The sequence below is a fragment of the Pseudorca crassidens genome, chromosome 1 (assembly GCF_039906515.1).
Source record: "Pseudorca crassidens isolate mPseCra1 chromosome 1, mPseCra1.hap1, whole genome shotgun sequence".
NCBI classification, from domain to species: Eukaryota; Metazoa; Chordata; class Mammalia; order Artiodactyla; family Delphinidae; genus Pseudorca; species Pseudorca crassidens.
The window spans coordinates 78,223,016-78,250,346 of NC_090296.1; the positions used below are offsets into that span (position 1 = coordinate 78,223,016).

Consider the following 27,331-nt stretch of genomic DNA (forward strand, 5'->3'; position numbering starts at 1 on the left):
TTAACTAGGGCCTAGCATTGGGTAAGAGCTCATGAAATGTTGGCTTATCTCATCTTCCTCCTTCTCAACTGAGTATGAATCTACCTATCTTATTACCACACCTCTATTTTTTTTTTTTTTTTTTTTTTGCGGTACGCGGGCCTCTCACTGTTGTGGCCTCTCCTGTTGCGGAGCACAGGCTCCGGACGCGCAGGCTCAGCGGCCATGGCTCACGGGCCTAGCCGCTCCGTGGCACGTGGGATCTTCCCGGACCGGGGCACGAACCCGTGTCCCCTGCATCGGCAGGCGGACTCTCAACCACTGCGCCACCAGGGAAGCCCCACACCTCTATTTTTAATTTTTGTGGATTTTTACTGCTTGTCCGCAAAGTGTTATCTTCCTGCCTCTTCATTAGTCAACTAAGGAAAATGAGCTTGCCAGACAGCAGTGATGATGCCAGCTGTCTTTGCTGAAACAGACATAAACACTGGGTTGGAATGCAGTGCTGGGTTACCCTGTCCCTTTCTTGGGAGAGCCTTTTGTTTAAACATTGCTACATAGAGAATTACTGGTATGATGCAAAAGTCATCTCAAAATAACTAACTCATGGCAGATTTTATGAAATGACACTAGATTAAGATGAATAAGGGCCTTCCTTGATTCCCATGGTAAGCATCAGGATTTGTGAAACTTTGATACTGGACTTCCCTGGTGGCGCAGTGGTTGAGAGTCCGCCTGCCGATTCAGGGGACACGGGTTCATGCCCCGGTCCGGGAAGATCCCACGTGCCGCGGAAGGGCTGGGCCCGTGAGCCATGGCCGCTGAGCCTGCGCGTTCGGAGCCTGTGCTCCGCAACAGGAGAGGCCACAACAGTGAGAGGCCTGCGTACCGCAAAAAAAAAACAAAAAAAAAAACAAAAAAAAACTTTGATACCAACGTGTCTTTCTCAACAAAAGCAACAACACAGAAAGGAAGCAGATGCATCTTATGAAACCATTGCCTATAAATTACACTCCTCTGTAGGATTCTGAATATTTAATCAGACATAGAATTCTTCTAAAGATCATATTTGCATGAGAAACCCTTACCAAAGAGTGGCTTTGAGCCCACTTGCTTCATTCTGTGTAGTAGTACAGTGCATTTAAAATTCTATCCAACAATACATTTTTTATGGCATTTTGTTTCTTTAGTCTTTTTTTTTTTTAATGGTTTTCAGCTCTAGTAGTGTAGTAGAGAGAGCACCAAGCTAGGAATCCAGAAACCTGGATTTGAGTCCCACTTCTGTTGCTGTGTGACCAGGGGCAAGCCACTTGGAATTTTCTGGTCTCCTTTAGCCTCTCTGTATGTAAGTGACAATGACAACATCTGTCATACCAGCCTTAGAGAGTGTGTGTATGTCTCAAAAGGAAGTTGGAGCCACACAACTTCTCTTGTGGAAGTTTTATACAAATCTCGTATTATGGTGATGTATGAAAGTATTTGGGGCATTTTATAAAATTAGAACACATAATGTGAGACAGCTAAGTTTTTTTTTTTTTTTCCCCCAACAGAGGGACTGTAGGGGAAAGGGAAACAGCAGAGTAGCTTCATCCCTGAGAGTCACCATGCTCCTCCCTTCTTTCGTGAGGGCTGTGCTCCGGGATGGATCTATAAACAAGAGAGTGCCCTCAAAGCACCCTGCCTGGGTCCTTACTCCTCTATAAAATGTAAAAGCCTATTTAAATCCCTTATTCTGCATAATTGGAAAGTCATTGTTCAAGAGCAGAGTCCTTAATTTGGAAATGCAGATTCAACTTAACATATGCGATGATTGTTCCTGATCTAAAGTTCTCCTAAAAGGAAACTCCACAAGTTGGGTTCACATATTTAAAAAGACACTCCTGATTTTTGAAAAGGAAGCTATCTGTCTTACCAAGATTGTACCAAGCCCATTTTTGAGGGATGCTGTGCAGTCAAACACTGACCTTTGAACCTTAAGCATTCAATGAGTAAGAATCTCGTATGTACAGATTCTTTTTTATAATCATGAGGAAGGGGTTTATTCTCTCTGTATACTCCTATATCTCCCATAGATTATGATATAAACCAGATAGTGACACGAGCCCAGAGATGCGTTGAGGATCTCAATATCTTATATTCTCATGGAGATCATGTGGTAAGCTGATGTTTGTTTATGTAGTGAAGTTTGGAAGAAGTAAGGGAGAGGTGAAGAAAGGATTCTCTGAAGTCTTTGGGGGAATCGTCAATGCTCATACCTTGTAGTATGTCTGGGTATATGAGTGGGTTGGTTTAGGGGTCAAAAAAACAAACAAATGCAAAAAGGAGCCATTTTTCGTATTCTTTGATAACCAGCTGTGACTTTGGCTAGAAATTTATTGACCAAAATAATTCTATCGACCAAACTTTGCCTCTATTTAATTATTTTAGCGATTCGCCAGTATGTTATAATAAGGCCCAGCTTGGAGTGCTTTTGACTCATAGTCACATCAGAGTTTTAAAGGCAGAAATTTTGCTTCTGCAGTATTTTGCTTCCTTCTTGTGACATTGTAGGAATACAAAGAAAATCATAAAATGATAGTCTTTATGAAGAAAACAAAAATCATTGTGGTAATATGTAAACTCTCTCAATTTCACTACTTTCTGCTTATAATTGTCTTCTTCTCTTTATCTAACCCTAGTCTTTGATCATGCAACAGCTCTCCTTGTCAAGGCTGACCCTCCTCATTTGATCTTGAGCCCATGTCTTCATCCTTTGGGGCCTTCCTTTATCTATTGTCCCATATTTTATCCCATCTTTCACTTGTATCATCAATATCTCCTTCTTCACTACTTCTTCTCAGCATAAAAACATGCTTAGGTTTCCTTTGTCTTGAAAAACAAGACAAAATTAATAGCAAAGTCAAAGCCTTGATACCAGTATAGGTTATTACTCATTACCTTCTCTTAACTGTCTGCCTTTTCTCTTGCTCTTTGCAATATATTTTGGTGTTCTATTGCTTTGGTAAAATTCCTATCTAAAACTGTTCCTCTGATCTCCCCTTCGAATTTGTTTCTTTTTCAATCTCTTTGCAGTTTTCCTGAGTTCCTTATTGATGCTCTTTCTGATCTCTTTCTACTCCATTCTGTTCTGATATCACTGCTAAATTCATCTTCCTTAAGTTTAGTTGTGAACATATTACTTTCCTGATCAAAACCCATCAATGGTTTCCTGTTTTTCTGTGAAGTAAGCATGAATTTCCCACCAACCTGGATTCAAATTTTTTTTACAACGTGACATTACTTTATCTTATTTCTCCTGACACGTGTCTAAAAAACAGACGAAGCGTAATTTTTCCTTTGTACATATTTAGCAAATTTCCCTTAGCAAATTTCCCAGTCTTGTATAATGCTCCTCCTCTTGGAATTCCCTTTTCTTTTTCTTTTTTTTTTTTTTTTTTTTTTTGCAGTACGCGGGCCTCTCACTGTTGCGGCCTCTCCCGTTGCGGGGCACAGGCTCAGCAGCCACGGCTCACCGGCCCAGCTGCTCTGCGGCATGTGGGATCTTCCCGGACCGGGACACGAACCCATATCCCCTGCATTGGCAGGCGGACTCTCAACCACTGCGCCACCAGGGAAGCCCTGGAATTCCCTTTTCTTAATCTCTACCTGTTGAAATCTTACCCTTTAGTGAGGGGGCAATTTCAAATGCTTTTCCTGAAGGATTTCCTGATCCTACAAATATGATATACTCTGTCCTTTCTTTGACCTCTGATTTTCTGTTTGATGTCTATTGAATGGGTCTCTTTCTGCTTTGTATTGTAGTAATTTAGTTATCACTTCTGTACTCCTACTCCCGCAGTGTTTAGATTCTTTGGAGAAAAAATCCTTCAGAGGGAGAAGAGCTAGAAAGCTATTGCAGACCTACCTTTGTGTTTATATCTTCTATCTTAAGAACAGTAACACTGCACTCTATCCTAGGGTGGGTGGGAGGAAGACAGGCTGGCACTAATGTGTCCAAAATCACACATAAGAGGCAGAATTCAAAGCTACCTAGGCCTGAATGAGCAATGGGAGGGAGCAGTAACTGGTACCCAGAAGAAGTAACTGTAGCTGGAAGAGGGCTCCCCAAGAGGATCTGTGGTCTTCATTAGTAGAGGACACACCTATTGCAATACCATAGCCTAGGAGGGAAGGAGCCAGGGAGTAAATATCCTGACCCTTTTCCCATTCTACCTTCTGATCTGCTGCTAGTGTTTTCCAGTGGCTAAACCTAGTAGAAGCCAGAGTGCAGGGGAGCTTGTTGATCTTGACTGAGCCCAAAAAAGTCAGTCTCCTAGTGCTTAGTGATGTGCAGAAGGGTAGAGTGTGAATCTGAATGGACAGATGGACAATTTCCCGTTAAATAATGGAAGTTATAGATAATCTATCTTAGCAGTATTGGGCTCAGATGGAGTCCCAGGGCATGGCCGTGCCAATGGCTGAGCAAAAAAGCTTTGCATTGGCCTTTTAGGTCCAGAATCAATTAGGAAATCTATAGTAAGCAGATAGAATGACTGCAGCAAATTCTTGGATCTTATTTTAGGCATTGGTGAAATATGTTATGAGCATTGAATACCATCTGCTAAAGGCAATAATTTCCTATTATGGTGAGGCACAACAGATCTTTCCATTTGGGATAGAGTAAAATCATGTGCTTGCTTACTGGAAAAAGAGTCGGAGGAGAAATCACCCCAGCAGTGTTGTCTTGGAGAGAATGTCTGTCTGGAGTTTGCAAGAGGAAATGAAAGACCTGAAGACTTCCCAGGAAGCAAAGTGCTTTGACACTGAGCACAACCAGAGAAGGTCACTTGGTAGAGCAAATTAAGATGTATAATTTAGTATGTGGCACCTGCAGAGCTGCTGCATTTTAGTCAAAGCAGAGTGAGGCACTGCTGCTTGAAATAGTCCTGTGAACTCAGCATAGAATTATATTTAACCCCACTCCATAGTGCTTTCCTTGTTATTTTGCTTTTCTTTTTTTCCTCCTAAGACTTACAGTTCTTTTTCCTCTGGTTTCTTAGATGGAAAATATGTGCAATGATTCAGCATTGTACCGCACTCTGACTTGCTAGTGGATTGTCACAGAGAAGTGTTTGCCCTTCTCTGAAGCCTTCTTTTGACGTGGAGCACACTGGAGTGCTGAGGTTGAAGTTCATTTGCTCAGGGCAGACTTCTTCAAAGAGGAGGAGTTTTACAGTTTCTTGGTCATCTAGTAGGTATCAACAAGTAGTATTTTGAGTTAGTGGATTGGAAACTTAGAGATTAAATTTCTCATGTCACAAAGGAGCTGAAATTTGAAGGACGAAAGTACATGAGGTATGTTTATACAGATACAGACACTGGCCAGGGTGCTAGACTGATGACTGAATTCTGACAATCTGTCTTTGGTTGAGGGAGGGAGATTTGGGAAGAACCATGGATAGTTATTCCATGCTCCAGAGGCAGTGCTATAATTATTCATTGATGACAGTGGAGGATGTACACAATGAGTTATTTCGATAAAAATAATTTCAAACTGTGGAAGAGAATGGGGAAATAAGTTTGCAAATGTTTGTATTTGTTTGCAGTAATCTGTCTTAAATTTGTTGGTCAAATGATTTTAAAACTCATCCTAGGACCAGAAAACATGACATTTTTTCTTTTCCATAAGTTTCCTCTAAGATGCACCGTGGTTGCCAAATTTGAGCCAGTTGGACTGTCTTTGTGTCACTCGTGTATCAAAACCTGTATTCTTGTGCATCCAAAGGAGAAACTTGTTCTTTTTAACTGACACTACCTTATAATTAAACTGCAATTCTCAATTCCTACCTTCCACTGCAGATAATGTTTTTGCTTGAAATTTTTTGTTAAATGATAAGGCCCAGTGAAAGAGATACTAGGAGTACCTTCTTTATTTGTTTATATGATCATTGGAAACTCAGAAATTATGAACACATGGCATGAACATTTGCATCTGGATTTGGACCCCCAGAACCTGGTAGAATAGTATTTCATCTTGGAAGCAGAGAAACCTCTGTGACATTTAAAAAAATTTTCAAGATTCTAAGAATGGAACACTTTTCTTTTACAATTCATGGGGACTTATTTTTGCCAAGTATCCTGCCACAAACCACATGGCCGATGTTAATATCTATGACCCCAAAGTCACACTTTTCATCTTTTATACCCTATGGTTTGATCCCTAGTTGACATGGTCTTCATCATGGTATGATACCATGGTTGTGACTTTCACTATTTTTTCAGTATTTCTCTGCCAAAGAAAATGTAGCAAAGAAAATTATAGAAGGAAAATGTAACAGGTCTTTAAGAAGGGTTGATGGATAAGGCTGAAGCTAAGACTTTAAGGATATAACTGTGTATGTGACTCCTGTTACTCTCAGGGAAGGGAGGAAGAAAGGCTTGCTAGTATTATGGAAGACCTATGGTTTAATCTAACATGAACTGCTGAACCATGGCCTCAGTTTGACTACACTGAAAGATTTTAGATCTAGGGTTTACAGACTTATAATAAAAACATAATAAGAAATTAAACTATTTAACCTTAATTTCTTTAGATACAAAATATGGGGAATTATCTTACTACCTTTTTCTTTCTCAGCTTCTTTTGAAGTCTCTCTTTCCTCCACTTATTCCTTGAATATCTATACTATATCCTTGAATATCCAGTACTGTACTCTGTAACCTTTGCTTTCCTCAGGCTGCATACTCTTCTTGAGTAACTTCATCCAACTCAGTGACTTTAACTCCGTATTGTTTGCATTCTGATAGTCTTTGTCTTTTAATGTTGTGTTTAGACCATCTACATTTAATGTAATTGTTGACATGTTTAGATTTAGGTTTTCCAATTTTTTCCATTTGTTTTTACTTTTGTTTGTTGCCTTTTTTTGTTCCTCTCTTTCATTTCCTTTTTCTCATTTTATTTTTAGTTATTTGAACATTTAATATTATTCTGTTTTAATATACCAGTTGTATTTTTGATTATATCTTTGTATATTTTTTAAAATGTTTTCTCTAGGGATTACAATATACATGCTGAACTCTTTACAGTGTACTTAGAATTAAAATACTATTTTACTTCATACCATGGAGGTCCTGGTAACCACTCTCTTATGTTGTAGTTGTCTTGTATGTTATATGTACATACATTGCAACCCCACTGAACGATATCATATTTTTTTGCTTTCAACTGTCAAATATCTTTTAAAGAACTCAAGAGAAGAACAATATTATATTTACACAGATGTTTACCATTTCTATTACTCTTTCTTCATTCTTGATGTTACAAGTTTCTTTCTGGTAACATTTTTCTTCTGTCTGAAGAGTTTCCTTTAGCAATTCTTTTAGAGCAGGTCTGTCAGCAACTAATTCTCTTACTTCTCCTTCATCTTTATTTCATCTTCATTCTTGAAGAATATTTTCACTGGGTATAAAATTCTGGGTTGACAGGTCTTTTTTTCCTCAGCACTTTAAAAATGTTCCACTTCCTTTTGGCCCTGATGGTTTCTGATGAGAAATCCTCAGTCACTTAAGTCATTTCTCTATAAGCAATGCATCATTTTTCTCTGGTTGTTTCAAGATTTTTTTTCTTTGTCTTTAGGTTCCAGCAGTTTGAATGTCGGGTCTGGGTATAAACGGATTTGGGTATATTCTGCTTGGGGCTCACTGAGCTTCTTAAATCTGTAGGTTTATGTGTTTCACCAAATTAGGGAAGTTTTCAATGATTATTTTTTCAAATATATTTTCTGTACTAGGCTCTTTCTCTTCTCCTTCTAGGACTCTGGTGAGATAAATGGTAGTCTTTTTTTTTGTAGCATGGGTCCTTGAGACTCTGATTATTCACTTTATCAGTCTTCTCTCTCCCTGTTGTTCAGATTGGGTAATTTCTATTGATCTATGTTCAGGTTCACTGACTCTTTCCTCTACATCTCCATTCTGCTATTGAGCCTATCTAATAAGTTTTTTCATTTCATTACTATATTTTTTAAGTTCTAAAATTTCCATTTGATTCTCTTTTATATCTTCAGTTTCTTTGCTGAGAATTTCTCTCTTTCCACTCATTTCAAGAGTGTTAACTCTTACTTGCTGGAGCACTTCTGTTACAGCTGCTCTAAGTCTTTGTCAGATAATTCAGCATCTGTGTCATCTCAGAGTGGCATCTGTTGATTAATTTTCCCAGGGGAGTTGAGATTATCCTGGTTCTTTGTATTGCTGGGTAGTTTTGGGTTGTATTCTGAACATTTTGAGTACTATAAACTCTGAGTCTCGTTTTCCCTTTTTTCAGGCAGCCAACTTGGTTTAGTTCAGGCTGAAAGTTCTGATGAGCCTCCTGTTTGTTGTGGTTTTAATATCAGTTCCATTTTCAAAGCTTTTGCTGGGTTCTTTGGAGCTGTCACATTCCTGTGCCCCCCAGTTGCCACTGTAGGAGGTCTATCTCTTAGTCCCAAGGTCCATCTGTTAGTTTTTTTCCAAAGTCTTTTGAACACTGCTTAGGATCAGGTCCACACATACACAGCTTGGGGGTGAATTCAGGAGTTGATAAACAACTGACTGGGTCACTTACTAAGCTTCGCGTATTTGGGGGCTCTCTAGGGGTCTTCAGTCCTCTAGCCATAAATCCGAGACTTTATTTATCCACCTCTGCTTCAAACTTCCTGCATCTGTGCTGACATCTGGGGCCAAGGAGGGGCAGGACAAAGAGAGAAAAAAAGGAACAGGGTTTGCCCCACGGTATTGGGACTCCAGTTCCTCTGATCAAAGAGGAACATTCTCATCTCTTAGAGTTTTAGTTGCCAACAGGCTCCTACTTCTGCTGCTGTCACTGGCAGGAGATGTCTTTTTCTACTTCTGATTCTGAACTAGAAGGTTTCCCCTAGAACTTTCTCTGTGTGTGCTGATACTCACTTCCATCTTTCAGGATAATTTGAGTCCAGGCTAGGGGACTACTGGAGAGAAAACGGGCAAATTTAACTGCTTTATTGTTGGGTGACACTTCAAAGTTTGGTCCTTTTTTCCAAGTGGCTTGCTACTGTCTACTTTTCAGAATACTCAGATAACTGCTCCATGCATTCTGTATAGGTTTTTAAGCTGTATTCAGTGATTGAGACAGGATGGAATGTGTTTACTTTATCTTACTTAGAACTCTTTATGTATTATATGGTTACTCCTAAATGTATAACTCTAGTCTATATCTCCTTTCTAAGCCCTACCGTGTTGCAGCTAGCAGTTTCGTGCACGTGTGCTTGAATGTTAAAATTCAAAATTTCCAAAACGGAATGAATCATCTTCCCTCAAAGGCTTCTTGCCTTTCTTATCTTTGTGAATGGCATCGTATTCCTACCCAATCACCTATCTAAAATCATGGAAATAAACTCTTTTCTACTACACATATCCAATTAATCACTAGGTCCTATCAATTCTATCTACTTGAATTGATTTTCTCTTCTGTATTCACATTACCACTGCCCTGGTTCTGACTATTAACAATTCTTTCTGAAATACTGAAAGGGTCTTTCAGTGACCTATAACCTAGTCTTATCCCCTGTTGGTCTAGTCTCTACATTGCTTCTGGAGTGATCTCTCTATAATACAAATCAAAATAAACAGCATGCCTTGCCTGGGATTCTTCAGTGATTCCCCATGGCTCCTGGGATGTTCAGGCTCCTTAGCCTGTGTTCAGTACAGTCTCTTACCACACTTCTGGTCCCCGGTGCCCTGATCAGAGAAAATTTAGTCCTAAGAGCATGGGGCAAACCCCCGTTTTTTTTTTTTTTCTCTCTCTCACTTCTGCCCCTCTCTGGTTCCAGACATGGCACCAGAAACAGCATTTTGTATTAAAGTTTATGTGTGGAAGACGCAATACAGTGAAGCGGTTTATTCTTAATAGTAGTTTCATGCCTTGAATTGTGGCTTTATTGCTGTAAAATCCAATCTCATAATTTCCTAAACTTTGGCTTTAGTTTCCCAACCATGACTAACATACCTAATACTAACCGTGACATTTTCTCCATGTATATAATCACGACTTACAAAGACAAGGAGAAAAAAGTAGTTAACCCTATAGTAGAGCACGATATGTCTATAATCTTTACAAAAGATATACCCTTCATATGAGTCTCCTCTTTATTTTCTGTATTGGAATTTTCATTGAGTTCTGCTTGACAGGTACAGATGTAATGAATTTCTGGTGCCCTGACCCTAGATTATGTTGTTTAAGGGACAGCCTTAGAGAAAAGCATTTTGTCTGATCAGAGGTGCCGAAACTAACCAATGAGTGGTACAAGTAGCAAGATGTGAGACATATTTGAAGAAACAGTGTGAGTAACACCAAGCTAGCAAAATAAAAGAACTCTTCTATGCAGATTTCTTGGAAAACTAGTTCATCAGTAGAAGGCAGTAGATGAGGAGCCACTTTACCTACAAAGCCATGAAATGAGACAGACCTGGGTTTTTATCCTTGCTTCTTCTAAGCCATACGACCTTAGACCAGATCCTTGATGTCTCTGAATTTCGATCTCTTCATCTGTAAAAGGGAGATGTGTTTATGAAATGAGATAACAAAATAAAAGTGTGCACATGTATATGTTCAATACATTAAAAATTCCCTCTCTTAGGGAATAAGCTTTTAGAGGAAGCAGTCATGTTTTCAGCTGAAATCATGGCATCAACTTCGTGCTGCTACTTTGGACAGAGTATAAAAAACTTTAACTCTTCCCCTTCTCCCATATCACGCACTTCTCCTAATCCAGGGAAATCGAGAAGATAAGAAAAACTAGAGGAGAATGATGCTTGAAGGCAAAACTAGGCCTCTCTCATTTTTCTGCAACTTAAAATAGCACTTCTGCAGCTTCACTTCAGCTTTTCTGACAATCCCTAAACTGAACTGGTGATGCTTGGCATCGTGAACAGTGGATATTGGCAGCTGTGCAATGGCTTTTATAACTGGTTGTTATAAAACCACCCCCAATAAAAAACCACCTCCAAAGTGAGTTCTTGGATATATTCAGAGAGTGTGTACCAATAAGTATTAGGTATCTATATACATGTGTGTCTTTTAGGAAAGGCAAGGAAGGAGCATTTTAGAAAAGTTTTTAGAGATAGGCTAGTTGAATGAGAACAATCCCACAGAAAATTGTGAAAGAGGCAAGGCCTCTGCTGGCCTCCCATCTCCTCTGTGCTTCCTCTCTTCATGCCCTTCTAACCCTTTCTGTGAGGACCCTGAGTCCTCCTGGAACTTCTGGGTTGACCAGATTCTTGCATGTTTTTCTTTTTACCTTCTATTACTTTTATCTTCATCTGTCTTCGTTAAGAAGTTTCTATTGGAAAGCTTCCTCCTTTCTCTCTTCCTTCACTCAAAATGTTCTTTTATGTAGCTTTTGACTGTTTAGACCCATTTAGGAAAGACCTGAGATATCACTAAAGAAATCAATGGTTAACAAAATGGTTATTGTGTTACCCTTCCCAGGGAATTTCTTTTAAGCTTGGAAATATTGAAGACTGGGCAATGCCTTCATTTAAGAAATGAAGTATCATAATATAGCATTCTAAGCTCATGATTGTGTGGAGGGATGTTAGCCACAGAGACACCCCTGGGATACTTCACATCGTACGAGGGAGCAGACACCTTCACTGCCCATGTGACACTTCAGCCACTTTGATGGCGAAGACACTGGAAATCCATACAGGACCAGCAGTGGCTTACAGATTTTTCCTTTTTCTCTGCCATTCCATTTGTCTTCAGATAGGCAAGAACTAGGAAAAGAAACAAAAAACTTGATTAAGGCTTCTGGGTTACTTCTTTAAATTTTCACTTTTCACTCTTTTGGCAAAATATATGAATTGTGTCCAGAAGAGACTCAAAGTTTGTGACCTATTGTCTTCCCCCCTCCCCCACTGCTTTCAGTTAAATAGATAATTAATGTCAAATCTTAGAAGGTACTTCTTGGAGAGTAATGTTTTCTAAGGACCTCAAAGTCCCCTTTCCTCAGGATTTCTGGGAGGTATGTTAGCTCTGTTTTATAGAAGAACCTAAACTGAAGCGTTGAGAAGTCAAGAGACCCTGCTTAGGGTATACATCAAGTTCCCATGTGGGGAGAAGGGACTTTTGTCCTGGGGCTAAAATTAGAGCACTCTCCCATTCTCAGCTGTATCAAAGCTTTGCTAGTCAAGGGTGAGCTGAGAGTGGGGAGGAGGTTGCGATCAGCCTCCTGGCTGTTGCCTTGAGTTGCTTGAGGTCAGCCAAAGAGGAAGGATAAGTCCAGTTATGCTTTGATTTATGTCGCTGTGTGATTCACGCACTCCGTCAGACTAGCTTCTTTCTTCCCCTGTTCCTCTAACAGGCCGTCTCATTGCTGGAGATGACTGTCAGATGCTTTCCCTGCTTAGCCACCATCACATGGCCCACCACCGGAGCCTGGGAAGCCTCACCACAGACCAGCATCTCCGAGGCATGAATAATTAGGTAGGCATAATGGAAGGCACTCACTGCACCCTCCAATTGCGTAAGCCCATTACCGAACTCTGCTACATCAGCTTCTATCTTCCGAGGGGGGAAGTCAGAGGATTTTCGTACAAGGGCACCATAACTCTAGACAGATCCAGTAAAGCGTTTCATAACTGCTACCAAGTCAGGGTGGGGTCCGACATCAACAGCCTCAGCTGGCAGCCGACCGAACATCCAGGCGACATATTTTTCAAGCCAACTCCCACGAAAGACATTCTAACTGAGCTGTACAAACTCACGGCCGAGAGGGAGAGACTGCTGGCCAATCTGCTGAGCTCAGACCACATCCTGGGCATTACGATGGGGAACCAGGAGGGGAAGCTGCCGGAGCTCTCTGTGAGCCTGGCCCCCGAGGACGACTGTTTCCAGAGTGGTGGCCACTGGCTGGGGGAGCCCCCCGTGGGCTCTCTCAATAAGAGGAGCTCCCACGGGAACAAAAAGGCCCGGAGGTTTGGTGGAAGGAGAGAGAGCTTTGAGAGGCTCTCTCAAAACTCCCTGCAGAAGAGGACAAGACGAAAGGGGCATGGGGGCCAGGGATTGCCCCCTCTGATGGGGAAGGACCAGATCTGTTCCAGCAACGCCCTTCCTCTTTCTCAAGCAAGGCCTCATCTTTGGCTCCTAGAGGAGAGAGGCAACTTGCTTCCAAATGGGGCACTTACCTCTTCCCTCCAGAGGAGAGGGAGCTGCACCCCAGAGATCCCCAGGACACTTGATGCTGACTCCGCCTTGGGGAGCTTCAAGAAGGCTTCTGAGGTTGCGGGGCATGGAAGAGGCGGGCTGCCCCCCGAATGCAGCTCCACAGAGCCAGGAGGTGCTGGTGCCGGGGGGCCCCAGAGGGGCCCTCGCAGGCTGGCGCATCTGCAAACAGGTTCGACCGAAAGTCACAAGGAGCCCGAGAAACATGCAGAGGCAGAGGGGGGCCGGGCAGAGAAGGCTGCTGAACGGACTTGCAGGAAGAAGCCTATTTCCAAAGTGGTGGCCAAAGTCCAGGATCTGTCTGCTCAGGTGCAACGAGTAGTTAAAACGCATCCTGAGGGTGAGGAAAGGGTTGCCGTTTGCCCAGCAGCCCAAACTGAGTTCATACCCAGCGCAGACTTGCTCACCCTCCCGGAAGCTGAGGCTGGGGCTTGGGGTGTCAGCTGCTGGGGCAAGGAGCAGAGAACGGACAGGTCATGGCAGCCATCCGCTGAGGAGTGTCCCCTAGCCAGCATTGAGGGGGCTGTGAACAAGGTCCTCCTGAAGGTGATAGAGAGCGAGAAATTAGATGAAGCCACCGAGGGGAAACGGCTGGGATTTCCCTTCGGGACGACAGCCACCCATACCCTCCCAGAAACCGGCAGCAAGAGGGGAGCTGGGCTGCTTCTGAGTGGCCACAAAACCTTGTTTCTGGATCTGCCCCGCGGTGTGGACCCTGGAGGTGATGAGAAGAGGCCAGCACCCCCGGCACTGGCAGCTCTCGGCACGGTATTTAATAATTCATCCTTTCCGTCCAGCACGCACAAATGGATGTCACCTGTTCCCTTGCCTCTCTCTCCAAGGCTCCCCAGCCCTCAGCAGCATCACAGGATCCTCCGGCCCCCTTCACTGCCTGCTGAGAGGGAAGCCGCTCTTGATGACTCTCTTGGTAGAAAGAGCCGTGCTTTCTCTGGGTCACCCTCTGCTGACACCTTGGAGCCCCCACTCTCTGCAAAGGTCACGGAGACCAAAGGAGCCAACGCGACCTCCCTCAGAGCGGGCCAACCTCGGTTGGTGCCTGGGGAACCTTTGGAAAAGAGCTTGGGGCCTGGGAGGACCGCAGCTCAGCCCCAGCACCGGTCACCTCCAGGTTAGTCCCGGTTTCAAATGCTTTACATGTGTTCCTGGGCGACCCCACAGTGTCAGTCTGCCCGTGCTATTCAGACACTCGCTAATTAACGATGAATCGAAATTCCTCGGCCTGTTAGTTAATTCACCTTGTAACAGGACAGCCGGGAGTCGTATACAAGAGTGTGGAGATGGTGAGGATGGTGTTGACTTCTGGGGTCAGGGCTGTAGTTGCTTCCAGAAGCAATACTTTGTAAATGTCTTTTTAAATGTTTTGTTTTGGAATGCTCTAAAGCTGCCTCCATGGTTGCTTAATACAGGACTCTCAAAGGAAACAGGACTGGGCAGAGAGAAGTAGTAACTTGTCGCTGCCTTTGATGCTAATTGGCCCCTTGACCTAAATTCTGCTGTTCATGCTGCTGGGGTGCCTCGAATTTGTAAGCAGAAGAGCAGAAGCATGCTGTGTCTTTGCTCATCTGTCTGTTGTTAGAGGTTTGGGGTTTTTTTTCTTTTAGTAATCACTTTTATAAGCACCCTTATTTTATGACAAAAACTTTTTTTTTTTTAATACTAGAAGAGGGATGAATTCCTTCTCACTTGAAGAAACTTGATTCAGATTTTCTTTTTTCTAACAGTATTTTATTTCCCAAACAAACACGAAGTAATGTTTATTCTGAAGTTATGTTTTATGTATGGGTTTCTACTGTTACTGGTATAACATCATGTCTTATGCAAAAGGTACTAAAGAGCCAGTTTGGCTCGTATGTTTCATGTGATTTAAAATTTTATATGAAAATAATTTTGGTGGTTCTATAAGTAGGATCAATAAGACTAAAAAAGTGTATAAAAGTGCCACTCCTGTATTCACTACATTTTCCAGGCCAGTGCGGCCAGATGTTTAGGGTCGTGTATGCCATTGTGTAGATAATGGGTTCTTTTTCAGTGGTCCTTTCACAGCATATGGTCAATGCTTTGTCTAGGCTCGTAATATGATATATAGTCTCTTAAAGTTTAGAGAAAACATCATGTGCAATTTTTAAGATGAAAATATCTGTCTAGGAAAGAGGAATTTCAAAAGCTTCTGTTTATTTTGAACTCTTGCCATTTTATAAATTTCTCTATATCATTGATCCCAGGGTGTGTTTCTTTTAAAATGCGGTAAATGCTCTTCATTTTGTGTTTGTAATGTATTGCTCTTAGTTTGATGAGACTTGCTACTTCCTAATATAACCAAACTGCTTCATCAGGAAAGTCAGAGAATTGTAGATTTTATATCATGTATCATAGAATCCTAGTGATGAAAATCCTTTCTCCCTGTGAATGCTGGAGCCTTCAAAATACTTTGAAAGGAAGCTCTCTGCAACGATTAGATAGAGACTTCTGGAGAGATGGGCATGCAAGAGCCGCCTCAATTCCGAAAGGTCTTTCTAGAAGTCACGCTAAATCCTGCGACTTGGTGTGCCGCTCCTCCAGAAACTGTGCATTAAATAATACACTGAGCTTCAGTAAATCTTTTCTCCCCCCCCCCACCGCCCCGATTTAGAATTATCCTTTTATTTTATTGTCTTTTTTCTATTAAAAAAAAAAACCCAAAACAATATTATAAAAGCTCCATCGTATCTGGCTCAAGGTAGGCACACAGAGGACATTCAGTTTCTCTGATGACTGACCTTAAGCTCACTGAGGGGCACGTTCAACAGATGGTCACCCTTTCCCCGTGACCTCTGCCTACCGTTGCACAGAACCATTCCCTTTACTTTGGCCCTAGCCTTCCATTGGGATCTTCGTAGCACTTTAGGAGCCAGTCATTAGAATCACATGGATTCCTTGGTAGGGAGGCTGCCTGTGCTTCTAATGTTACAAAAGAAGGCATTGGAAGGGGGGAAATAGGAGCAGGAGAAGCCTTTTTTTCTGTCATGGATAAGTTCTCTTCTGCTGGGACCTTCCTCCAGGAACGTCCAAACGTTATCTCTTATCGTCATCCCTCTTTGAAAAGCATGAAGGGAGGGCGTTCTCCAGATAGTGTCTTTGATCTGTATCTTGTGTTCCTGTCTCCTGCTTTTCCTTTAATCCCCCTTCTCTGTGGCCACGAGTCCTCATCATATTATGGATCCTTCAGGAACTTCCTGCAGCTGGTGGGTCCACACAGGGAGAATTTTGCTACTTCCAGCTGCCTTTGTCTTTCAATTCATTTCTCCTCCCTCCACATCCCACATCCACTGGCCTCAGACAGTCCCAGACGAAGGGTGGATCACTCATTTACCATCACCCAACAGTAGCCCTTTATCTGAGTCCAATTCCCACCTTTCTCCCACGTTAGCTATTAACCAGGTTGAGTTTATGGTCTATGGACATTTATTTCCTGTGGAAATAGCGTCTAGGTATTTTACTGAAGTGATGTGATTAAGATTATTGAAAGCACTCATTAACTGCTCAAGTAAGAGATTAAGTCTGGCAAAAGTAATCAGATCCATTTCCAGTTGGAAGACTCTTTAGTGTTATGGGCAAGTAGTAATTCCCAGGAAAGAGTAAAATCCTCTTCTCATTCTCACAGTGAAAGCCAACATTGCCATCCACACAGGAAACAGCATGAAGGCTATTGGTGTACCTCCTGTTGGCTTTGTAATTTTCCTAACTCTTTTTTCCAAGGTTTATGCACAGGAATTTCTTGTCTGGTGGTGATGTGATCAAACAGAGAATATGCTAACAATGAATGGTGGCCAGATTTGTCTTCTCATGGCCCTCCTCTCCCCACTTCCCCATCCCCACCCTGACCACCACCTTGGTTTTATGGAAACAGCTGTAGAATGTTCCCAAGCCTTTGTGGAATGTGGTATTTTCTCAAGCCTGAAGGACTCTAGTTGTGCTAACCTGAATAGCAGTGTCCTTGGGTCTGGGATTCCCTTCTGTTTTTTCTGGCCTACTTTTACCTTTGATCTGAAATAGACCCTTTTAATGCCAGAAAAATCCCATGTAACTGGGCTCACCATACTCAGGAAGATCCCCAGTGCTTCAGTGTGTTTCTCAACAATCTCATGATCTTTCCCCTTTGAAGTCACTGAGGTGGAGATGGAGACATATGCCCCAGGCATAGTTCCTCTTGATATCGTGAATCATGTTATCAGTGATTGTGCCCATCAAAAGATGTAGTTAATGTCAACTGATGAAGGGTTGAAAGGCATATTTGTAACAGATTTTATTATATCTAATGCTGTTGTCAAAGCTTTGATTTGTCTTTGGGCATGTATTATGGGGAGTAGATAGAAATTCTCCCTATATTAATATTGAGGTTTGATACAATCCCCCCAAAATTTTAAAGAAGCTCCACAACTTTAATGGCTATACCCAGCCATTTAAGATTACTACAGAAAGTATATAGTGCGTAGACAATTATCTGTAATTCATGTTAAGAAAGAAAGATTAAAAATTGCATATACCATAGTGTATCCATATAAAACATATATAGGACTTAAATTGACAGGAAATACATTGGTACACACTTTTGAGAAAGTAAGGGGATTGTCATTGAAACTATATGTAACTTTGACCTAGCAGCCCTATTTTAGGAATTTACGTCACATAAATAGATGCACTAGTAAGAATATATGCATAAGGTTGTTTACTGCAGCATTGTGTATAGTGGTCAAAGCAGCTGGAAAAAGAAAATGGAGTGTCAATCAGTAGAGAAATGGCTACATAAATTAGAGTATATTTAGTCTCCGTAATATTATGAGGCTATTTAAAGTATGGAACTAGATCTCTATCTAGCAAGTTGCAAAATAATGTAGAATAAGCTCTGTTTTTGTAAAGACAAGTTTCACCCCTCTCTATACATGAGTGTATATGTTTGGTATGGGTTTGAAAGTTTGAATATCATGGAGACAGGTGTAAAGAAAGACAGGCCAGGCTGTTCACATTCTTTATCTAGGGCTAGACAGGGTGAAGGTGGGGAATAAGGTGAAGGGGAAGGATCCAAAAAAAACCAACAAAAAAACCCCCCAAACAAACAAAAAAACAAAATCACTGGGGAAGAGCATTAACTTCTTTCCTTTACATATTTTCACATTGTTTCACTGGTTGTGGTAAATGTGTCACTTTTATGATTTTTAAAGAGTTACTGAACTACATTTTAAAGAAAAAAATAAATACCCCACCTAGAGGGGTTGTGTGTGTGTATGTGTGTTGGGGGGTGTAGGATTATAGCTGAACCACAATTTTCTGTGTCTTCCCCACGTCCTTTAATGAAGCAAGAAGCTCAGTATTGAGACTAGAGCATTATTACAAAGGGATATGTAGGTTGCTAGAGAGCTATAAAAGCAGCACCCAAGAAGGACAAGTCAGGGAAGCAGGATTATATAAGGAGGGAGCAGTATCCAGAGACCAAGAGAAGAAGGCAGTTAAGAAAGGCTTCTGACCCTCCTACACAGTTGGTAGGAATGTAAATTGGGGCAGCCACTATGGAAAACAGTATGGAGCTTCCTCAAGATACTAAAACTAGAGTTGCCATGTGATCCAGCAATCCCACTCCTGGGCATATATCCGGACAAAACTATAATTTGAAAAGATACATGCACCCCTATGTTCATAGCAGCACGATTTACAATAGTCAAGACATGGCTAGCAACCTAAATGCCCATCAACAGATAAATGGATAAAGAAGGTGTGGTACATATATACAATGGAATATTACTCAGCCATAAAAAAGAATGAAATAATGCCATTTTCAGCAACATAGATGGACCTAGAGATTATCATATCAAGTGAAGTAAATCAGAAAGAGAAGGACAAATACCATATGATATCACTTATGTTTGGAATCTAAAATATGACAAATGAACTTATCTACAAAGCAGAAACAGAGATGTAGACAACAGACTTGTGGTTGTCAAGTGGGAGGTGGAGTGGGAGAGGGATGGACTGAGAGTTTGGCATTAGCCGATGCAAACTATTATACAGAGAATGGATAAACAACAAGGTCCTACTGTATAGCACAGGGGACTATGTTCAATATCTTGTAATAAACCATAATGGAAAAGAACATATATATATATATATATGTATATGAAAAAGAATGTATACATATGTATAACTGAATCACTTGGCTGTACAGAAGAAATTAACACAATGTTGTTAAAATAAATAAAAGAAATTAAAAGAAAAGAAAGGCTCCTGGGTTAGACAGTGTCCTGATAGGGAACAAACACCCAGGCCTGAAGGAGCAAGGGAAGCAGGGGTCAGTGAACCCAAACAGGGGAGCTTCAAGGAGAGGACCACAGGGCAGGAACGGTGGCTTGTGGTAGAGGCCCTTATCAGAGAGGAAGCTGTGGGAATAAATACCCTGGCTTCGCTCTCCTTTGGTCTTCTGCCTCGAAACTTTCTCCAACTGAACCAGCCAAAAGGCAGAGTAAAAGGGAGTGGGTAGATGTTTCCAAGCTCAGCCTTCCAGGGCCCAGGGAAGGATGGAGAAGGGTCAGAGTAGATTTGGAGGTATAAGTTGGTGCAGATAGACTGAGCCACGAAGAACAAGAAATGTAGAAAGAGTGGAATTTTAAAAGAACGACAGGGTAAAAAAGAATGTGTATGTGTGGTGTGTTTTGATACTGAACAGCGGTTATCTTGATAATAAATGATTATTGCAGTGTTTCATTTCTTTGTCGTATGACCGTTCTACCTCTAAATTTAATTTGGTCGACTGTCCTTTTATTGCTAAAAGTACAAACTTGAGGAAGTAAAAGAAATAATTGGGAGATCTTGTGATACAGTTTCAACCTGTGGATTCAGAAAAAATTATCTAGTTTTTAAAAACAAAGCTCTTGTATTTAACAGTGATTGATAGCACATTGTACTCGATTGCTTTTTGTGAAAAGCACAAAAAGAATTTTAAAATATCTTCCACAATTATCTCAAATTAAGAATAACTAATTAGCATATGAAGTATGAAATAGATTTTCTACTAATGAACAATTTGTATTTTGAGGTCAGTTTCCATGTAGAGTAAATGGTGTTTCTCTCATTCACATTTTGTTTTTTAAAAGGGAATATGTTTCAAAGGCCAGGACCATGACCACGATCTGATGTGTTAAAACTCCAAGCCAGTTCTACATATGTGAAGTTTTTCCCAAATTAATGTCCAATTGTGCTTTGAACATAGCACCTTCTTGGAAATGGTTTTTACTTGTTTCTTTTCTATTCTTGGAGTCAGAGCACAAGATTAAAAGCGCCGGTGGCAGTCTGTGGCCCTAGGCCATGTCCATCAATCTAAAGTAATTCCAAAGACATAGAAACGGCAGAATTAACACTGCGATTAAAAGTTATAGCTACTGAAAAATCTTAAAAGAGAAAAACATTTTATAAATAGGTATTAAACTTTGAAGAAAAATGTATCGCATACTTTATTTACATAACTCAACCATTCTGGCTCATAGTGTCATTGGTTGGGGTATTAAAAAAAAAGACTCAAACTTTTCGTTGTAATTGGATTAGAAGCATTTTATCAAATTGATAGAGCAAAGTATTGAATATTGAGATTGTGTGTTTTATTTCATTCCTCCTGGGCTTTCCTGGAAGAGGGTGCATTTTGAAAACAGTGAACTCCACCCTGGGGCCACTCTTTCCCTCTTGCTGGCTTTTACAGTACCAGGTAAATGATTGTTCCTGCTTATCTTACTTCATCCTCTTTCTGATCACTTACAAGAAAGTAGCTTCCGTTAGATAGTTCTTAAATGGGCATAAAGCCATATTTAAAACATTTTCGTGGCCTCTGGGCTGTGATATTAGGCCATACCATCCCCCTAGAGTTCCTCTGTGTGCCCTGGCACCTCAGCCTCCTGCCATAGCAAGTTCTGGAGTTCCTTCCCTCTCACAGAAGGACCTAGCAGGTTTTCCCAGTCATGGATTGTTCTACTACATTGAACCAGATGCTTTCTATCTGTCCCAGAGCCTTACAGGACAGAACTTGAACTAGAATTGGGATTCAGATATGTATAAGATGTAGATGGACTTGTGGGGACCTTGGGGTCATCCAGGTTTCACGTATTTTTCCTAAAATATTCTGATATGGGTTTTTTGTTTGTTTGAAACCTAGGTTAAAGTTTTAAGGTTAAGTTTTGCATTTGGAGGGAGAACCCCAAAATAATCCTGTGGCTGATGAAAGCTGTTGGTTTCCAGTTTAGCCCAGAGAAATTGCGGAGAGAATAAACACCACGTGAGGCTAGAGCCTCAGCACTGTCTCCTCAGGATTCAGACAGGTCTGGGCATATCCGGTTCATTAGATGGTTAGACCTGTCATGAGTCTTTTGCTCGAGTGCCCAGAGGACAGTCACCAGGCAGAGCCCCTCCAGAGGAAAGCAGGATTTGAGGCACAGGAGAGGTTACCAGACCTTTGGGGTCAGGGTGGGAGGGAGGACACTGAAAATAGCATAAGTTGTGTCCTCCTGATTTTCTGCTGACTCGTGTCTGGATGGTAGGAAGAGAGGAGAGCAGTAGGAAAGCAGTGTGAAAACTTAAAGAGTAATTTGACTAAAATGTCCTTAAGATAGTGAAGGCGGGGTCTGCATAGTAGAGTGTAACGAACTTGTGGGTGAAGGGGTCCTGCTTCAGGTGCTGCCGGGGCAGGGTGCGACAGGGCACATGGTGGAGGGAACCGGATTTGACCTCATCCCAGAGAGGAGAGGGGAGGTGGGGAAGGTAGGCAGTAGTGCCTAAGCAACGCACCTGGTACCTTAGCTGCAGCAATGCGGTGACAATTCTAGCAGCGTCCAGAGACACCTTCAGCAGCCAGAGAAGTGAGGACAGCAGTGTTGATGAGGGATGAGGAAGATTAGATCCATGCGTTCACGTGCTTCCTGGAATGATCTGGAGAAATTGGTGTGTAGGGGGAGGGAAGCCCCCAAATTGGTAGAGCCAGAGAAATTCTGATTTTGCACCATGTTATTATTCCCCTGACTGTCAAATTCACAAGGTTGTTTTGAGTATCAAATGAAATAATGTCAACGAAAAATGCTTCCTAACACATTAGGAAATGTTAGCTTTATTATAATTACAGATCATTATTGGCTCATTGGGTCAGAAAGCATTCTTTTTTAAATATTTATTTATTTATTTTTGGCTGCATCGGGTCTTAGTTGCAGCGCGCGGGCTTAGTTGCCCTGCGTCACGTGGGATCTTAGTTCCCCGGCCAGGGATCGAACCTGCGTCCCGTGCATTGGCAGGTGGATTCTTAACCACTGGACCACCAGGGAAGTCCCCAGAAAGGATTTTAATAATCTACTCCTTTTGGTGTTTTCCAGTGATGAAATGATGCTACAAATAATAGGCCACAACTGGTTATTGTGAATTTCTTGATTTGCTCTCAAAGCTTCTACATTTGCTTCTGTTAAGTCACTTGCTATTTTTGAAGTGACGTTGGTCTCTTACTGGTTTTTTTTTTTCCTTCCAGGTTCACTGAGATATAACTGACATACAGCACTGTATAAGTTTAAGGTGTGCAGCACAATGATTTACATAAATCGTGAAATTATCACAAGGAGTTTAGTGAACATCTATGCAATGTTAAAGAAATAGAAAAAAAAATTTTTTCCTGTGACGAGAGCTCAGGATGTAGTCTCTTAACAATTTTCATATATAACATACAGCAGTGTTAATTATATTTATCGTGTTGTACATAATATCCCCAGTACTTATTTATCTTATAAGTGGAAGTTTTGACTTTTTGACTGCCTTTCTCCAATGCCCCTTACTCTGAGTTTGTTTATTTTTGAAGTATAATTGACCTACAACACTATGTTGTTTCCTGTTACACAACATAGCAATTCAATATATCTATACACTTCAAACTGATCAGCATGAGTTAGATCTGTCACCATGCAAAGATGTTACATAGTTATTAACTATATTCCCCACACTGTACACTTCATACCCCGGGACTCATTATTTTGTATCTCTAATCTCCCTCAGCTATTTATTTCCTCCCACATCCCCCTCCCCTTGGTAACCACTTGTTTGTTCTCTGTATCTATAACTCTGTTTCTATTTTGTTTTGTTTGTTGGATTCCTTTCTCTTTTTTGTGTGTCTGTTACAGATTCTTGGTGTGTGGTTATCATGAGGTTTATATATAGCTCTCTGTTGATCTATGTTATCTAACTATCTACCTATATGATGCATTTTTACTTCCCTCACAGCACGTTTACTGTTTCTGACAATATATTTTACATCTAATTGTTTTGGGTATCCCTTAACTACTCATTGTGGATATACACGATTTTGTTACTTTTGTCTTTTGACCTTCCTACTAGCTTTGTAGGTGGTTGATTTGCTACGTTTACTGTATATTTGCCTTTACCAGTGAGATTTTTTCCTTTGATTTTTTTCATGTTTCTAGTTGTGGCCTTTTCTTTTTCACTTAGAGTAATTCCTTTCACACTTTTTGTAAAGCTGGTTTGGTGATGCTGAACTCTTTTAGCTTTTGCTTATCTGTAAAGCTTTTGCTTTCTTCATCAAATCTGAATGAAAGCCTTGCCAGGTAGATTATTCTTGGTTGTAGGTTTTCCATTTTCATCGCTTTAAATATATTGTGCCACTCCCTTCTAGCCTGCAGTTTCTGCTGAAAAGTCAGCTGATAGTCTTATGGGAGTTCCCCTGTTTCTTTTCCCTTGCTGCTTTTAATATGCTCTCTTTATCTTTGATTTTTGCCATTTTAATTAGAATATGTCTTGGTGTGGTCCTTTTTGGGTTGATCCTGCTTGGGACTCCCTGTGCTTCCTGTGCTTGGATGTCTGCTTTCTTTCCCAGGTTAGGGAAATTTTCAGTTACTATGTCTTCAGATATGTTCTCTACCCCTTTCTCTCTGTCTTCTCCCTCTGGGAACCCTATAATGTGGCGTTAGTACACTTGATGTTATCCCAGAGGTCTCTTAAGCTGTCCTCATTTCTTTTTATTCTTTTTTCTGTTTAGCTTCAGTGATTTCCACTACTCTGTCTTCTAGCTCACTGATCCATTCCTTTATATCATCTAAGTTACCGTTGATTCCTTCTAGTGTATTTTTCATTTCATTGATTGTATTCTTTGTCTCTGTTCAGTTCTTCTTTGTATTTCCTAATTCTTTGTTGAAAACTTCTAACTTTGGGCTCTGTTCATTCAGTCTTCTCCCGAGAGTTCTTTGAACATCTTTACAATCATTGTCTTCAACTCTTTATCAGGTAGATTGCCTATCTCCACGTCACTTAGTTCTTCTGAGGTTTTATCTTGCTCCTTTATTTGCAACATATTCCTCTGTTGCCTCATTTTGCCTGATTTGCTATTTTTATTTCTGTGTATTTGGTAGGTTGATTATGTTTCCTGACCTTGGAGAAGTGATCTTTTGTAGATGTCCTATGGGGCCCAGCAGCACACTCCCCTCTGGTCTCCAGAGCTATAAGATCCAGGGGTGCCCCCAATGTGGGCTATGCAGGTCCTTCTGATGTGGTGGACTGACTACTGTGGGTCATCTGGTAGGCCTCTCTGGCCCCCTGGTTTGGTTGGTTGCCAGGCCCTGCCCTGTATGGAGGCTGCTGGTGGTGGCAGGGCTGGGTCATGAGGCAGCTAACTGCTGAGCCCTGTGGCAGGGTGGGTGTCCCAGGGCTAGTGCTGGCCCATTGGTGGGCAGAATCAGGTTCTGGGGTAGGTGGTTGTGGGGCTGGTGTTCCTGGATCTACTGTCCGCCTGCTGATGTATGGGGCCAGGGTGTGTGTGTGTGTGTGGAGCTGGGGGAGGTTCCAGGGTTAGTGCCTGCTCACTTATGGGTGGAATCGGGTTCTCTGGTCTCTACACCAGGGACCCTGAGGGTCCCAAGGCTTGCATTGGCCTGCTGGTGGGTGGGACCAGAGTCCAGAGGATCCCAGGGCTGGTGCCAGCGCATGTGTGGGGTCAGGTCCTGGGTCCTCTGGTGGACAGGGCTGGATCCAGGGGTTTCTGTGGGCTCAGAGAGTCTTAAGATAACAGGCCTGCTGGTAGGTAGGGCTCTGTCTCTCCCTGGCTAGTTGCTTGGCCTGAGATGTCCCAGTGTTGGTGCCAGCAGGCTGGTGCGCAGGGTCAGGTCTCAGAGCTAACAAGCTAGAGGAGGGAGGACTCCACAATGGCACTTGTCAGCACCAGTGTCCACATGGTAGAACAAGCTCCCCCAGATGGCTGCCACCAGTGTCTGTGTCCTCAGGGTAAGCTCCAGGTGGCTTCTGCCTCTCCAGGAGACTCAAAGATCAGCAGGTGGGTCTGACCCAGGCTCCTTTCAAATGACTGCTTCTTCCCTGGGTCTCAGAGCATTTGGATTTTGTGTGTGCCCTTTAAGAGTGAAGTCTCTATTTCTTACAGCCCTCTGTCTCTCCCCAAAGCAAGCCCCACTGGCCTTCAAACCAAATATTCTAGGGGTTCATCTTCCTGGTGCAGGGCTCTCAGGATGGGGAGCCCAATGTGGGGCTCAGACTCCTCATTCCTTGGAGAGAACCTCTGCAGTTGTAATTATCCTCCCATTTGTGTGTCGCCCACCTGGGGGTACAGGTCTTGACCTTCACGCGTCCTGCCCATCTCATTGTGGTTCCTTCTTTTTATCTTTAGTTGTAGGCTTCTGGCCTTTCTCATCAACAGTTGCTCTGTAAATAAATAGTTATAAGTTTGGTGTGCCCATGGGAGGAGGTGAGCTCAGGGTCTTCCAACTCTGCCATCTTGGCCACTCCTCCAGTCGCTTATTCTTTTATGTAGGTTAATTTTGGATTTTCCACCTAATTTGTAAAAAAGTTGAAGGTGGTGATCATATATGATACGTCTGATGCACTCTTCAGAATATAGCTTAAAACTAGTCTACTCAATAGCTTTTGAATCAGGGGAGTTTTTTGTTTTAATTAAAGTAATTAAAAAGAAATTGGAATTGCATTTCCAATACTAATGTCATTCCAATATGAAACTGTAAATTAAAGAATGATATAGCGGGTTTCCCTGGTGGTACAGTGGTGAAGAGTCCGCCTGCCAGTGCAGGGGACACGAGTTCAAGCCCTGGTCCAGGAAGATCTCACATGCCGAGGAGCAGCTAAGCCCATGTGCGACAACTACTGAGCCTGCACTCTAGAGCCCATGGGCCACAGCTGCTGAACCTGTGTGCCACACCTACTGAAGGCCACTTGCCTAGAGCCCATGCTCCGCAACAAGAGAAGCCACTGCAATGAGAAACCCATGCACCGCAGCAAAGAGTAGCCCCCGCTCACCTCAACTAGAGAAGGCCCGCGTGTAGCAACAAAGACCCAACACAGCCAAAAAATAAATAAATAAAACAAAAATCTTAAAAAAAAAAGACATCAGAATTGGTGAATTAAAAAAAAAAATTGATATAGCAAAATAAAAGAAAAATAAAGGTCCCCTTTCATTCTACAGATTATTTCTGACCCACCTGAAGTCGTAGCTTCTCTCTACAAAGCTTTGTCAATTTCTCTCCTGATTTCTATACATATTTTTGTCTAGACGATGGGTCTTGAACCTCGATTATTTGCATCTTATTATGTTAGTACATATTTTCCATAATATTCTTTCATTGTTCTGCCTGTCAATCTTGAGTTCCCATCAAGATTTTTCCTGTCTTATATGCTGGTTGGAAGATTTGCAGTTCCTTAAATAGCATGCCACCAGGTAGTCAATATGTATTGGTTTAGGTAGATTTTTATGGTTGTTGACTTTAATTAAAAATAGCCTTCAATGTACAAGTGACAAGGCAGTGACTGTTAGTGACAAATTGCCCTAAGACGAGTTAGACAGAATGGTGGGAAATTCCTTAAGCTGGTATGCCGTATCATACGGTAGAGTGGAGTGGGTTTGTCCCTGCCATTCTCTTGCTGTCTCATCTGCATTTGGAACCTGTTTCTGCTGATGATAGAACATGTCAGAATTAAAATAGACATTTCCTTATTTTTATTTTTAATAAAGGCCTCTCAGATTCAGGAATGGTGTCACATTCATCATTATTTCCCTGGAATCAGGTTTAGTAAATGACATACGGCATGTATTCAGTGAAT

General features: G+C 41.7%; 1 protein-coding gene across 3 annotated transcripts in view; it reads left to right on the top strand.

Moving 5' to 3' along the window:
- The window catches only part of FMN1 (formin 1), a 444,603-nt gene that overhangs the window by 25,400 nt on the left and 391,872 nt on the right, over nt 1-27,331 (top strand). For all 3 annotated transcript variants that reach the window (XM_067742229.1, XM_067742240.1, XM_067742249.1), the window contains exon 4: nt 12,333-14,321. In XM_067742229.1, the coding sequence (XP_067598330.1) occupies nt 12,464-14,321 (1,858 nt within the window). In that variant the 5' untranslated portion in view covers nt 12,333-12,463. The remainder of the gene's footprint in view (nt 1-12,332; nt 14,322-27,331) is intronic.